Below are 16082 nucleotides of genomic sequence, written 5' to 3' on the forward strand. Positions count from 1 at the left end.
TAAATAACCAAAATTATTGGAAATGTTTATTTCCCTTTTTCTAGAAAACCCTTCTCAAAGTAGGTGCCTAGGAGCACGTTAAAAGGTATTTCACAGATAAAAGATTTCCATGGCCAGATGTATTTGGAAATAGCAGATTAAACACAGGTAAATAGCTGACTTTACTAGGACTTCTCAAGGTCTTTGATGCAGTTTTGTGTGTTGTGCATCTCCAGAGAGAGCAAATGTGCTTGATTAGGAAAAGAATCCATCCTCACCACAGCCCTCCCAGGAAGAAATATTAATATCATGTGGTGATGTCAGAACTACTGTTCTAACAAATTAAGCCAAATGAAACAGATTTGTTTTTATCTTACATTAATACAATAACCTTCAAAATGCAAGCATATGTTGGTACATATTCTATTATGAGTGAATTATAGCACTTCATTATTTTCCTTTAATTGATAAGAAATTAAAGCAGAATGTAAATCTAGCTAATTTAATGCTTATATTAATAAAACTTGAAAATAATGAAAAAGTTTTCTGAGCCTGAAACATATCTTTTCTTTAAGACTGGCTCCAAAAAATGTAGTCTTTCTGTATTTGGGAATTATGTTTTTAATATTTACTAAAACTAGTAGCACTAAAACAGTATATACTAATATTACATAGGAATTGGAACTATAAAGCAAGCAGGAAAAAATATTTTTAAAATATAAAAGGAAATCTTCTTTTTACTCTTTACCTGAGGATGTGTTTATTGACTTTAGAGAGAGAGGGAGGGAGAAACACCGATGTGAGAGAGACACATTGAGTGGCTGTGTCCCATATGCGCCCTGACTGGGGAGAAGTTCCCAGTGCCTAGGGACCTGCCCTGACTGGGAATGGAACCTGCAGCCTTCTGCTGCATGGGGACAACGCTCCAACCAACTGAGCCATCCGACCATGGCAAAGAAAGCATTCTTTTTTAAGCCACATATAAGTGGGCTTTTCTACAGTTTAAATTTGTATTGTTCAAGGGTCAACCACAGCTAGTCTCCACCTTCTGGCTATTGTAAACAATGCTGCTGTGAACACTGGTGTGCAAGTATCTGTTCGAGTCCCTGCTTTCAGTTCTTTTGGGTCTGTACCTAGAAGTGGAGCTGCTGAATCAGACAGTAATTCTGTGTTTCACTTTTTGAGGAACTGCCATGTGTATTCCTGATTCTATCAGATACATTTCAATTCTCTATTAAAAGTATCCATTGTTTTATTTATTTTTCTCTACCCTTGTTCTTGTTTACTTAAACATGAACATAGTTATTTTAAAATCCTTTTTGAATGACTCCAGTACATGGATCTGTTTCTGTTGTCTGTGTTTGTCTCCTTTCTGGTCCTGTCACTTTGTGTTTTGGCATGCACTGCAATGTGTTGCATTGTGCCTCCAGATAGTTTCTCTTCCCTCGAGTAGGCAGTTAGAATGGTAGTCAATCATCTTAACCCAATCATGGACACTGGACTGGAGGCTGGGTTGCACCTCTAGTAAAGCTCAAGCTATTTTTGGCTCATCTTCATTCCAAGAACATAGCCCTCTAGGGATTTTAACTGAGAGCCTGGGAATTTATTGGGGTTTCTCCCTCTGGCAGGTTCATAACTCTAGTCTGTATCTTGTGAGACTGCCAAAACGTCTGCTCCGCTTTTCAAAGGCTTTCCGATGAGATTTTTAGCCTCCCATTCTGTAAAGCCTCAGGATTTGGCACATATCCCAACAGGATAACTGGCTGTATGTTTGAGGCTCCCTTAGTTTCCTATAAAGGCTTGCTGGTTTCTTATCCTCACAGCAGCTCTCTGCTAGCTTATGGTTCTGGTTCTCAGACCTCAGCTTATGCCCAGCATCAGCAAAATCCCCAAGGAAGAAAGAGGCTGAGAGTCAGTTTACCTCTCTGAGGTTCTTTTAGCTTCACCTGTACCCGTGGGGTTCAGCCCTTCAGGGTCTCAGCCCAACGCATAGTGCACCAAGATCCCACTCTGGGCAGGGACTGAACTAGGTTTTTATGTGCCATAATACTGTGTATTTCAGGTCATACATTTGAAGGCAATTGCAGCCATAAATTCTAGGTTCATCTCTCTCGAATCTTATCCTCTCCCAGGTCTTGATTAAGTGGTATCTTGTTAGCTCTTTGAAGCTTTAATATGTAACTTAAAATATTTTTTCTGCTTAATTCTTAGTTCTAATCAAATAATTCTCATGCAATATTAGTACTGTCTTAGTACTACCGATCTTACCACCAGTTTTGGTAAGTTTTAAGAACGTAATTCCCAAATGTGGAAAAACTACAGTTTTTTTAAAAGCCAGCCTTAGGGAAAAGATGTACTTTAATTTAGGCTTAGAAAATGTTTTCATTTTCAACTTTCAAGGCAAATAAGTGTTAAATTATACTAGAATTATGTTCTTCTATTTCTTATCCATTAAATTGACGTTAAAGTCTCCAGAGGATTACTGTGACTGCCCCATTTGGAACTTTGCCTCCAAGCCAAGATCATTGTGTAGGAGTTATGGATGACAGGTGATCAGCAGAGTGTGATAGTTTACCTGTGTTTAAAAATCGTAGTCTGTCTCGTCATACACAGCTTTCTTCTCCTCTGCTCTCTTTCCCTACCCTCCCACATGTGTGTGAGGGGTCGTATCTATTGCAGTGGTTAAGAACACAAGCATTGGAATAAAGGAGCTTCAGGTTTGAGTTCTACCTTTGCTGTTCCTTAGCTGTATAAGCTTGGGCATGTTATTTAGCTTCTGAAAAATGAGGATTAATGGTGCTACATGTCTCATCAAATGGTTGTAAGAATAAAATGAATTCATGTATTAAAAGGTTAATAATACTGTATTGTATATTTGAAAGTTTCCAGAAGACTAGACTTAAAAGTTATCACAAGAAAAACAAAATTTGTAACTCTGTATGGTGATGGATGTTAACTCGAGTTCTTATGGTGATTACTTCACAAAATAGGTGGCCTCCAACTTATGATGGTTCAGCTTATGATTTTTCAACCTTATGACTGTGAAAATAATGCATGTCATAAAGTACAAGATATTCAACACTTTGTTGGCTTTTTGTTAGATCATTTTCCCCAACTCTAGGATGATTTAAGTGTTCTGAGCACATGTGAGGTAGGCAAGGCTAAGCTATGTTAGGTGTATTAAATACATTTTTGATTGAATGATACTTTCAATTTACAATGGGCTTCTTGGGATGTAATGCCATTGTAAGTCAAGGAGCATCTGTATACACAAATACCAAATTTATTTATATATACAAGTGTCAAATTATTATGTTATACACCTGAAACAAATACAATGTTATGTGTCAATTCTATCTCGATTTTTAAAAAAGAACTTGTTACAAGGAACTGGCTAACTCAACTGGGAGGGAGGCAAGTCTGAAGTCTATAGGGTAGCTGTTGTGAAAGGCAGTCTGAAACTTCTGGGCACTGCGGAAGCTGCCAGGCACAGATAGAGTGTCTTCATCAGGGGGGCCTCTGCGGGTCCCTAAGGCCTTGTGAATCAGGCCTACACAGTCTAAGATAATCTCTCAAAGTCAGTTGATTAAGGACTTTAATCACCTCTACAGACCTTTACAGCAACACCTAGATTATCATTTGCTTTATTAACTGGGGACTTCAGGGTAGCCAAGCTGACACATCCAGAGACCATCACTTCAGGTAAAAATTACTCAGTACTATAAATAGTTGAACTACAAAAAATCACAGGAAGAAGGCTTCAGTGAATAGAGAGATCTCTGTGGGTAGAACAGTAGAGAAAGGCTCCATGGAGGAGACAGAACTTCTGCAGGGCCTTATAAGATAGAAGGGGTTTGGAAAGGCACTGAGGAGCATCTTTCTCCTTTTAATTATAAACCCAGCTTCCTTGGCACTTTTATCCCCAAAAGCAAGATGCTAATTAATGTTAGATCTGAGAATTCCCAGAATCATGTATTAGTAGCCACTGAACTACAGCCATTTGGCTGCCTGAAATTAATATATTTTCCTCTTTTGTCCTTCTATTGTAAATTTAAAAAACAAACTTAAAATGTTGAACAAATCAGGTATGTATTTCATATAAATTATGAACTCTGTGTATTAGTCTCTTTTAGTAATCAAGTCTATTATAATTTCAACATTGGAAATCACTATAGTGTATTACTGTAATTTCCCTGAGATGTTTTCTCTAATCGCTGGGTAATTGTCATTAAAAGATATTATAAAGTTAATTAAAAATTTTTAAAACATTAAAAAAAGATATTATAAGGTTAATAGGATTCTTAATTTATCTAAGTATCTAGGAGGCTAGAAGCCAAAACTGGAATTAATTTTGTACATGGTACATTGATTTGCAATTTGAATTCAAGTTTCTTATTTTCAGTTTTTAATAAAAGTATGAAACTTCCCACTGTCATATCCGTTACTTAGAACTGGTTTCCAGTGAAGTGCATAATAGGCTTTTAAAGCTTCCCAGAAGGGAAGTGGAGTGGGGGTGGTACACCCTGGGAGGCCGGGGCGACCTGTGGGAGTTGTGTAGGGGGCGGCGCTCTGACACTGACCAAGCCTGATTAGATGTGTTGGGAAGATTGTTTTTCAGTCCTGCTTCTCTCTCTCTCCCCCTCTCTCTCTTGCTCTTTTTCTCTCTCTCACCAACCTAAATATAATGTTATACAATATAACTAACTCATTGTATGGTACATTTTCTCTGATCATAGGAATCACTGATTCACTCGTTATTTAAGCAAGTCCTATTTAGAGCCTAATCATAAAGAAATTTTGCACAATTTGACTCTGTAGTTTGCTGAGTTCTTTAAAAAACAAAAAGGTGAGGGAGGGAGTAAACTTCTTTTATACATTTTCAGGACAACATTGTTTAATATTGATATTTCTGGCATGTTCCTCTGTGATCAGAGTGTGGTTTCTACCTGGGTGCTACTGAGAAATCACAGTGCTATTCTGTGAGCCTTTGTGACTATTATAAGAGCATGTGCTTTAAAATTGAAGCATTATAAGATGAAAGAGCCTCTAAATTTTATTATAGTCTCTTTTAAGATTTAATTTCTAGAGATGATGGTCTGTTGCTTAAAACAACTAGCTTAACATATACTAAATTTAATGTATTTATTATAACCATGTTTTCAGTTAGATAGTAATACATAGCCAACAATTTAATTTAACGTTGTATCTGCTTAGGATTAATTATTATTTGACTCCAGGGGTTCATTTTGTTCCATTATCTTATATTTGTAAAATATATAGAGCCAATCTACTTGGTACACAGTGTTTTTAAAGTACAAGCTTAATTTTTTCCTTTGAAGAAAAGCATAGTCTTCCTTTGTGCCAACTTGAGTTAGGTTACCAATCTTTTCTTTGTGAATTTATAGAAAAATGTTTACTGAACAAGTTTATTTCAGATCTTAACAAACATCAGCTTTATTGGAAGGGCAGTCCTGCTGGTTTCATTACAATAGCAGTTCAGGTGGCCTCCGTGCCTTGTGCTGCGCTCACGTCATGTGATGGTCACTGCAATCCCCGGACAAGTGGTGTCATTGTGAGCCTTTGCCATCATTCCTGGGAAGCAGTAAAGAGACTCCGGGTGAAAGCCAGCTTAGAAGGAACGAGCCAGTGATAAAACATCACGTCATTTTAGTTCTGTGCCTGCTAGCACTGCGCTAGAATCCGAAGGTGTAGAGATAAGATGGGTCCTGGCCCCGAAGATGCTTATAGAGTAGTAGCGGACATGGAAAAATAGACAAGAAGCACATGATTGAGACTGGAAGTAGTGCTGCTAGATTTAGTACAAACAAAACAAAACCCAGCATCTTGGCCATTGTAAATGATGCCGCATTGAACATGGGTGTATATCTGTTCAAGTTAGTGTTTTACTTTCTTTTGGATAAATACCCACAAATGGAATTGTTGGATCATATGATAGCTCTATTTTTAATTTCTTGAGGAATGTCCATACTGTTTTCTATTGTGAATCTTAATCATTCTTAAGTGTGCAGTTCAGTAGTGCTAAGTATATCCACATTGTGTGTAGCCAGTCTCCATACCTTTTTCATCTTGCAAAAATGAAACTCCATTCCCTTTAAACAACTTCCCATTCCTCCTACGCCCAGGACCTAGCATCCACCCTTCTCCTTTCTGTTTCTGAGATTGACTACCTTAGAGACCTGAGAAGTGGAACCATACAGTAATTTTTTGTGCGACTGGCTTATTTCACTTAGCATAATACCCTAAAGTTTCATCCATATTGTAGCATGTTTCAGAATTTCCTTTTTAATGCTGAACAATATTCCATTGTGTGTTTTATTTATGACACATTTTGTTTATTCATTCATCTGTTGATGGGCCCTTGGGTTGCTTCTACCTTTTGGCTGGGAAATTATTTTAAGTTAACCTAATGCAGTTCGGTCATGCGTGCTCCATAGGTCTATTCTGAAAGATAATGGCAGCCACATGACATGGTTGATAGAGATGAGTATTAATACTCCCATACAACTGCATTACTAGGTGATCATGAAAATTATTTCTGCTGCACATATAGGCATTTATTCAGTACATAGTTATTTATAAATAGTCACAAAACATTTTGTGTCATCAATCTGTAAACTCCTAAGTTCTAAGTCTGTCATTTTAGCAGTTCTGTCAACTTGCATGAAAGGTTTACTCAAGGCAGAAGCAATGATGCTCCAGAGGCAGGCTTATTATTGCCCTTCTAACTAGCATCAGGGAACTAGAAATTCTGAGCCAGTGGCTCTCAGAAGGTTGTCTTTTTGACCAGCAGTGTTGGTGTCACCTGGCAACTTGCTGCAGATGCAGATTCTCAGCTCCCCATAAAACCTAATGAGGCAGAAACACTGAGAGTGATGTTCAGCTGTCTGTACTTGAACAAGACCTCCAGAGGACCTGAAGCTCCCTGAAGTCCGAGAACCTCTGTTGTAAAATAATTAGCACTGGGTACCTCCCTAAAGATAAAGATTATAGCTTCAGCTGGTTCTTATACCCTCTTTGTGAAAGGTAGGGAATATCTCATATTTTAACCAATTTACATATCTTCAATATCTTCCATTGCACCAATAGGCATTTCTGCATTCACCATGCTATTTAACAGGCCACATATTTCACCAATAAAAACTTAATTTGCTAATAACAGATCTAAGAAATGGATTAATCTTGATCAAGATATGGAGCATGGGTTTCCTTATTACCTCATTAAAACTCTAGCTGAGCACCTCTACAAGCCTGATCAGCATATTAAAAGCACTTGGACTGTAAATTCACCTGCACACACACCACCAGCACCACCGTATATCACCATACTGTGTATGCTGAGGTATTTTAAAGTAAATTAGAGACATTATAACAGAAGGGAAGGAAAGAGTGGAGGGTGTGTGTGTGTGTGTGTGTGTGTGTGTGTGTGTGTGTGTGTGTGTGTGTCTTTGTGAGGTGGGAGATGAGAGAATGTGATGAGCACTGTTAATGGCTGAGAAAAAAGTCCGAAATGAGGAGAAAACATGAGAAGTTGAAGATCCGGTGAGAGTGCAGAGAATGGTGAAGATTTTTAAAGGGTGATGTAGGGAGAGGATGCTGACTAGAGACTTGGGGAATTTTCAGGCATTAAGAACCCAATTCTACTGTTTTTTCCTAAGTAAGGAGAAATTGATAAGGTGATCTCAAATACATTTTTAGAACATTAATCTTAGAAACTATTATTTAAAACCTAGTACTGTGCATCTGTTCATTGTCATTGCCCCTATGGTACAATTGTCATTGTTTATGAAATTCCTCTTTCATTTTAGGTGGGTTTTCTAAAATTTAGCCAAAGAGCGCCATCTTCTGGTACTTTGGTGCTATGTGCAAGCAAAGGAGGGTATATAGTAAAATCATTGTAGCAATAAGAACAACTCAGGGAAGGAAAAACCTTTGACTTTTTCTGCTGAGTTTTCTATTGTAAAGTTGAACATTCTTTATAATCTCTGTGTATTTTTAGTTAGAAGATCAGATTACTGACAGTGATTATAGTTGTGTATGGCCGTGACTGAAAAACAAAACAAGTGTGTGGCTAACTGTCCTTTTTGTACAAACATGGGAGAGATTTGCTTTTGGTTTGTGATGGAAGCCACAAGTTGAAGAGCCTGTTTTTTGTGACTGCCTCTTTGATGCAGGGTTGGCTTGAGGTCTTTACTCAAAACAAGAATGTGATTCTTTTAGCTGAATGCCGGATTTATCTTCACTGATTAACAGCTTACTGATAAGGTATAATTTTACAGAAAAGTATTCATTTATCCTTAATAAGGTTTTAAAATGAAAATTACTGTTCTGTAGCAGAGTTGCACAGCAGAAGCATGCTAGGCCCATAAAATAAAAATTGCTCTGTTCTAGTTTTTTTTTTTTAAGATTTTATTTACTTTTAGAGAGGGGAGAGGGGGAGAAAAACATCAATATGTTGTTGCCTCTCGAGCGCCCCCTCCTGGTGACCTGGCTGGCAACCTGGGCTTGTACCCTGACTGGGAATCCAACCAGCAACCCTTTGATTCCCAGGCCAGCACTCAATCCACTGAGCCACACCAGCCAGGACATGTTATTTAATAAACATTTACTAAATTCTGTGTTATTTGCTAGAGGGAAAGGGGAAGTTCAAAGATGAATATGATAGTGTCTCTGCCTTCAAATCATCTTATTTTTTACCAGGGAAGATAATATACCATGTATGATATTAGATTTGGGACAATAAGGAAAGATGGGAGGAAGAATATACGCTCAGGAAGGAAATACATAGCCTTACGGTTATTCATTGGAAGATGGGTATTGTGGGAAGGGTCACATTTAAGTCTTGACCTGAGCAAGATTTATGGATAAAGGTTTCCTCAAGATTCAGGAACCAAACATTGAGACAGTTGAAAGGGTTAGCTCTAGGAGTCCTATCCCAGAAATTGTTCATAATAAAGTGCCTCATTTCTGGATAAACACCCAGAATGTACTTCATTCATTTATCTACTCAACAAGAGTGCTTTTTATATGCATTTGACTATATGTCAGACATTTGTGTGAAGTCCTAAGGAAACAAAGATGATGAAAATCCTGACCCTGCTTGGAGTTGCTTGTTCAGAGGGAAGGAGTATGACCAGAACCCCTTAGTAGGAGCACTGGGGACGGGTATCTGATCCAGCCAGTGTTAAACCTGCTCTACACTTTCCTTTCCAAGACACATAATTCTGGTTCTTTTACCTCCATGGTTAAAAGCATGAGCAACTGGGTTAGTCAGATTTCAGCACCACCACTAAACCAGTTTTGCTTCTTAACCTCTCCTGCCTCAGTTTGTTTTTCCATAAAATGGGGATAATGGTAATACCTCTTCATAGGGAGGGTGTAAAGATTAAAGAGATATATGTGAAAAGCTCTTAGAACAATGTTATCATGTGGAAAAACAACATGACAAGTACCGGGTACCTCCCATCTCTTAACTTTTCATAATATCTGCTTCATTTTAAAAAGAAAAAAACTCATTATGGTACAGGTAAACTCTGTCTTCTCTGCTAGTCTCCTTTCTCCTCCCCAGGAGTAACCACCATCTTGCAATCATGTTTTCATAATTGCACTCTGTCTGGGGGTGTAACTAATATACAGCCTTGCTGTGTATGTTTCTAAACTTTAATAAATGATACTAAACTGCACATATTCTGCAACTTTTTCCATTTGAAATTAAAATTTTCAACATTTTTCCATTTGATATGTATAGGCCAAATTCTTTTATTTTAATTACTGAATAGTATTTATTGTATGACTATACCACAATTTATCTAGCCATTCTCTTGATGAACATTTATGTTGTTACCTTTTTATTGTTGTTGTGTTACTTTATTTTATTTTTTCTTCATTTTTATTATTGACACTGTTGCAGATGTCCCCATTTTTGTTACCTATTTTTCACTCTTCCAAAAATCCTGTATCACACCCTGAGGTCCTCCTAGACTGTACTGTGACCTAATATATTTGGTTATTGACTCAAATTTTTAATCTTCACCTGAAGATATGCTCATTGATTTGAGAGACAGAGAGAGAGAGAGAGAGACATTGATGTGAGAAAGAAACATCCACTGGTTGCCTCCCTAACACACCCCAACAGGGGTTCGAATGCACAACCCGGGTATGTGCACTGACTGGGAATTGAACCAACAACCTTTTGATGTGTGGGATGATGCTCCTACCACCTGAGCCACCCAGCCAGGGCTCCTCATTTGGTTTTTAAAAAAATGTTTGTAAGTCTTATTAAGATTTTCTATTTCTTCTTGCATCATTTTTATTATTTATATTTTCCCACATAAAATTCTTATTTCAAATGCATTGCCATAGAATTGTTAACATTGTTCACGATCACAACCCTTTCTTTCCCAGTCATCTTTATTTGTGCTTTCTCTTTTTCTCATGATCAGTCTTACTGAAGATTTATCTCTTTTATTAAAGTTTTCAGAGAACTAGCATTTGGTATCATTAATCACTCGGTTATTAAGCCTCTTTAGTTGAGTGCTAACTATTTATACCGTGTCTTGTTTTTTCATCATTGTGTTTAAAGTTGAAAATTTCCCTTTAAGAACTGCATTAGCTGCATCCCACAAGTTTTGATGTGTATACCTTTGTTGTTATTGTTCAGTTCTAGATATTTTGCATTTCCATTGCAATTTCTCCGCTAGTCCACAAATTAGTTAGGAATGTGCTTTTAATTTTTTATTATTGTATTTTTCCATTACCATTTAGTTCCCCTATACCCGGCTCCCCCCAGAAATCGCCACACTGTTGTCCATGTCCACGAGTCCTTTTTCCTTTGTGTTCAAGCCCTCCACCCCTAACCTCCCCCGCCCCTTATGGCAGATAAGAAATGTGCTTTTTAGTTTTCAGACATATCTGTATTTATTTTTACTTGATTTTTCTTGTTGATTTCTCATTTCTTTGTGGTCAGGGACTATGGTTTATGGAATCTTAGTTTCTTAGAAACCCTGCCAGCTCCGGCGTAAGGCCTCAGAACTCCTACCACCTTTTGCCTCAGTAAAGAAACATGCCAGTGAAATCGATGGCCCTCTGCTACCAAGCAAAGATGCCAAACAGATGATTTCCCTAAAAATCCCCAGATATTGACCTGGGAAAAAAAGTATTGAGCATCTCTCTCTGGTCTGCCCGAGACTTGAATCAAGAACCATCACTCCGCTCCTCTGCTCCTCCTGTCCTATGAAGATGGAACCTAATATTCGTGGTTACAACCAGGTCCTAAGGAGAAGGCAGGCATAGCCAGGGGCTCTAGGAGGAACTGCCCTGCTAGTGATAACTGAAGGGCAGCAGTTCTAGGTGCCGGCACTTAACTCTTCACATGGACAGGGCTCTCCATCTCTAGCAAGGCTATTTTATTCTCGTAGCAAACTGTGGGAAGTATTAGACACAAACTTTATATATTACACTTAGTGGAAATGGGAGAAACAATATTTTCCAATCACAATATAACATAACTTGAAATTAACAAAAATCTGTCTGAAATTTTTAAAATATTATTTTAATTATTCAGTCAAAGAGAAAGTACAAATCAAAAAATTAAGTATCTAGGAGGTAACAATAATAACATTTTTAAAAATACATCAGAGCCCTGGCCAGGTAACTGAGTTGGTTAGAGCTTCATTCTGATACACAAAGGTTGTAGGTTGGATCTCCTACAACCTGATATAAGAATCAGGCAATGAAGGCATAAATGAGTGGAACAACAAATCAATGTTTCTCTCTCTCTTTTCCTCTCTCTCTAAAATCAATTAAAATAAAACAAAATACATCAGAAACTAAAGCTAAACATAAAATTGAAGAACTATCTAGAGAAGAATGTAAAATCTTAATTACATTAATAAATGACAAAGAACAAAACAGATGGATGAATTAAAAATTGAAAATATAAGAAAAAATCTAAAGAAAGCAGAATTAAGGAATTAACCAATATAAAATAAAAATAAAAGGCTATATTCCTATAGCTGAGAGAATTCCTCTGATCCTCATCTTCCAGTCTCTGTTTTTAGCTGATATATGTATACCATCTTTTATTTTCAACTTTTTTGACACCTTTTTTAGGATATTTTTATTTAGGTGAACTTATCCCATTGACATTTATAGATATGAGTTGGTTCTGTAGCACATTTTATGACCTACTTTATATTTTTAAAGATTGGTTTCTATCTTTTTCTATAGGTTGTCTATTTCTTTAAGTTGTTTTATGCATGTACCTTCTGAAAATTTAGGAAGGTTTGTATTCTGTTTTTAGCTCTTCCAGTGGTTAGCTTTATACTATAACTTTTTATATTGATGAAAGAGAGGAAGAGAGAAAGAGACAGACAGACAGATCTATCTGTTGTTCCACTTATTTATTCATTCATTGGCTGATTCTTGTATGTGCCCTGACCAGAGATAGAACCTGCAACCTTGATGTATCAGGGCAGTGCTCCAGCTGACTGAACCACCAGGCCAGGGCTGTATTATACTTATAAAATTGTATTTTATTTCTTTAGACCATATCTGTTTACTCTCTATTACAAGCAATGATAAAAGTAGTATGTCATCCCATCTTCTTTATTCCACCTAATTTTAATCAATGTATTATTATTATTAGTTCTTCTGGTGATCATTTCTTTACTTTTGAATGTATTCCTATCTCTATAATTTGATTTAGTAAATGTGAATGTTATTTTTTGACCTTGGATGGTAAAGATAAGGAAATCAACATCCCTTTGCCACATGCTATCTTCTTACATGTCTCTTCTTGATTCTTCTTAATTTTATTGCTTTTACTAGTACAGTTTATAATAGTAATATTATAGTAACAATATACAGTATTGCTTAAGAGAATGAGCTCTGGAACCAGACTGCCTAGGGTGGAATCTTGGTGTTGTCATTTTGTAATTGTGTGGCCTTGAGAGAATTACTTAGCGGATACTTGTTTTTTTTATTTTTACAATGGATATAACAATGTATTCTATGACTATAACAGGGTTGTTTTCATGATAATAAAAGTATAGCACTGGAACAGTGCCTGACACATAGTAAGCATCCATTAACTATGAGACACTCTATTAATATTTGTCAAGAAATAGATTCCTGGGTGATTTTCATCCCAGCCCTCCCTTTCAACCGGCGTCCATGTTTAGTTCTCCATTCAAATCTTGGTCGAAATTCATTCTCTGATAGTTCAGGAGACATTATTGGGTGTTATATTATCTAATCCTTACATTTTCAAAACCTTTTGATGCCTTTTACTTGAAAGTTTGGCTATGTAAAATAATTGTTGCTGTTACTGAGCACTTATTTTAAAGTAAGACTAAGGTCTTATTTTAAACTGTTTCATTAAGTCCTTTGAATTCATAGGCATGTTTGCTTTGCTGCAGGGCAGCATTTTTCTGGAAAGTATTTATCAGACGCTTGCTTTTCCTATTTCTTTCTTCTATTTTCTTGTAAATTTGCTGTACAGATCTCATGCTTATTTTCTTTTGATTATTACTCATTACTGAGAATTTTTAGAAGCAGTTGGGATCATGAATTGAACTTGCAGTGAAGCTTCTGTGTCCAGAGTTTTCGTGTGTGTTGTGTTGTGTGTGTGCAAAAGAATACAGGGGAGACAGAAAGACACTCACACAGATGGGTTCAGCCTGTGTATCTCCCTAGCAACTACAGAGATGCTCATGATAAAGTGTTTCACAATCCCTATTTCATTAACAGACTGCTACCTCCAACATGGATAACATTTTAAAGATTTTAATCACTGCCTTGCCCTGCAACTTCCTGATGCCAAATAGAGTCCTTGGAGGTTTGCACAGCTGTGCCTCTTAAACCTTCATTGCAAATCAGGCTGATGGTTCTTCTCTTCAGATGTACCATTTATGCAGTGTTTTGCCAACTTTGAGAATTGAGGTCACAGCAGGTATTTAATCTCAGCATGCTTCTGGACTTTGGTGTAATTTTCACTGAACTTGGCAGGCCATCCTCATGTATTGTGTCTTAGGGTTCCATTAGTACCTCATTTTATCAAAGATAGAGTTGGCCTTTCTTTTTTAACACTTTATTCCTTTTTTCCTTTTCATTGAATTTATTGGGGTGACACTGGTTAACAAAATTCCACAGGTTCAGGTGCACAATCGCACAGCACATCATCTGCACACTGTATTGTGAGTTTACCACCCCCAGATTATTTCTTGTTTTTGCATATTCTCAAGGATGACAGAGGTAATTTTATTTTGTTATTTTAAAGCCTTTTGGTAACTTAAACTTTATTTTAAAATTTATTTTAAAACCAGAGCCATTTAAAAAAATAGAGTGTTCCTATTCTCAGAGAGTGGATACCATACCACCTCAGACCATGTTAAGTGGGAAGAAGTCTCAGAATTCTGCACACACCCTGTTTGCAACAAGGTCCCTCCATCACGTAGTGAGGAACAGGCTTGGATTCAAATTCAAGTCCACCCATATCTGAAGCCAGAGTCCTTTTCGTTGTGGAACCTTCTCTTAGAGAATATAGATGTCTCTTTATGGTGTCTTTATTGTATTTCTTCTTGTGAACATTTTTCTATTAACTGCTTTATGTCCTGTTTTTAGTGTGACAAGTACAAGACTGGAGTTATTGATGGGCCTGCATGTAACAGCCTTTGTGTTACAGAAACTCTTTACTTTGGAAAATGCTTGTCTACCAAGCCCAACAATCAGGTATGGACATTATGAATAAACATTCCAGATTGATGGTACACTCTAATTTAACTTAAACTAAAGCATTATTAAAAGAATTCTTGAACCAGAGCTTTAGGATATTTTATATATTTCAATTTTGTATGCTTTGATTCACTCATCCCACAGATGTTTATGAACCCCTGTTCTGTTCTCCAGGCGCTGTTTCAGTTACTGGGAATACAGTGGTGATTAAGATAGATGGGGTTGCTTCCCTTATGGATCTTCTTTATCCCAGAGGGGTGGGGAATATAAACAGTTTATAGATGAATATATGAGCAAGATAATTACAGAATGTGATATGTTTTATAAGGATGTACACAAGGCAGATTGCTGGACATTGCACAGGTGGTGGAGATGTGCTTTGGCAGAGGTGATCAGGGAAGACTTTATTAAGATAACATTGATGAAAAGTTAAACTCCAGGCATGGGCAAGGGACAGGATGAACTAAGTCACAAAAGAAGAACTATAAATAACCAATAAACATAATGAAAAAATGTTCTGTCCTGGTTGGTGTGGCTCAATGGATTGAGTACCAGCCTGTGACCCAAGAGGTTGCCAGTTAGATTCCCAGTCAAGGCACATGCCTGGGTTGCAGGCCAGGTCCCAGTTGGATGACAGGTTGGTGTGTGCAAGAGGCAACCGAATCTTTCACACACTGATGTTTCTCTCCCTTTCTTCCTCCCTCTCTCTAAAAGTAAATAAATAAAATGAAAAAATCTTTAAAAACTTTTTTAAAAAGTTCTACCTCACTTATCATCAAACATGAATTAGAATAGTAAAATACTATTGGGCTGGAAGAAACTGTAACAAACATCAACACTGAGTAGCCTTGGGCAGTGGAATATTACATAATTTTAAGGGCATCTTTTTTCTTTATATTATTTCTAAATTTCCAATTAAGTTTCTATAATTACTCTTATAACCATAAAAATTTAAAATATATTTTCAGTTACAATGCCAACACTGTTTGAGAAGACTTCTGAAACAAAATCTAGCATGTGAATAACTACTACATGACAGGAACTGTTTAAGGCATTGTGAGAGACCATGGAGAACAAGACACATAAAGCCTCTGGCCTCCTGTGCCTTATGTTTCATGTGAAAGAAGAGATGATAATGAGTCATTAACCTAATAAGTAAGGTCATGTTCAGACAGTACTAAAGGCTGTAGAGAAAATGAAACTGGGTAACGGGTTAGAGAGTGACCTGAGATGGAAGAAGGATCCAGTCTAGACAGGTGGTTAGGGAAGGCCTGGCTGCAGTAACACCTGAGCTGGGACTTGGAGCGTGTGACGGAGCTGACTGAGTGAAGATCTGTGCGTTCGTTCCCAGC

General features: G+C 37.1%; 1 protein-coding gene across 1 annotated transcript in view; it reads left to right on the forward strand.

Annotated features, from left to right (window-relative positions):
• The window catches only part of DIPK1A (divergent protein kinase domain 1A), a 120524-nt gene that overhangs the window by 95203 nt on the left and 9239 nt on the right, over positions 1 to 16082 (forward strand). Inside the window, exon 3 of the mRNA XM_037162027.2 lies at positions 14620 to 14727. Within this exon, the coding sequence (XP_037017922.1) occupies positions 14620 to 14727 (108 nt within the window). The remainder of the gene's footprint in view (positions 1 to 14619; positions 14728 to 16082) is intronic.

Source organism: Artibeus jamaicensis, unplaced genomic scaffold (genome assembly GCF_021234435.1).
Source record: "Artibeus jamaicensis isolate MK-2021 breed Jamaican fruit bat unplaced genomic scaffold, CSHL_Jam_final contig_482, whole genome shotgun sequence".
NCBI lineage: Eukaryota > Metazoa > Chordata > Mammalia > Chiroptera > Phyllostomidae > Artibeus > Artibeus jamaicensis.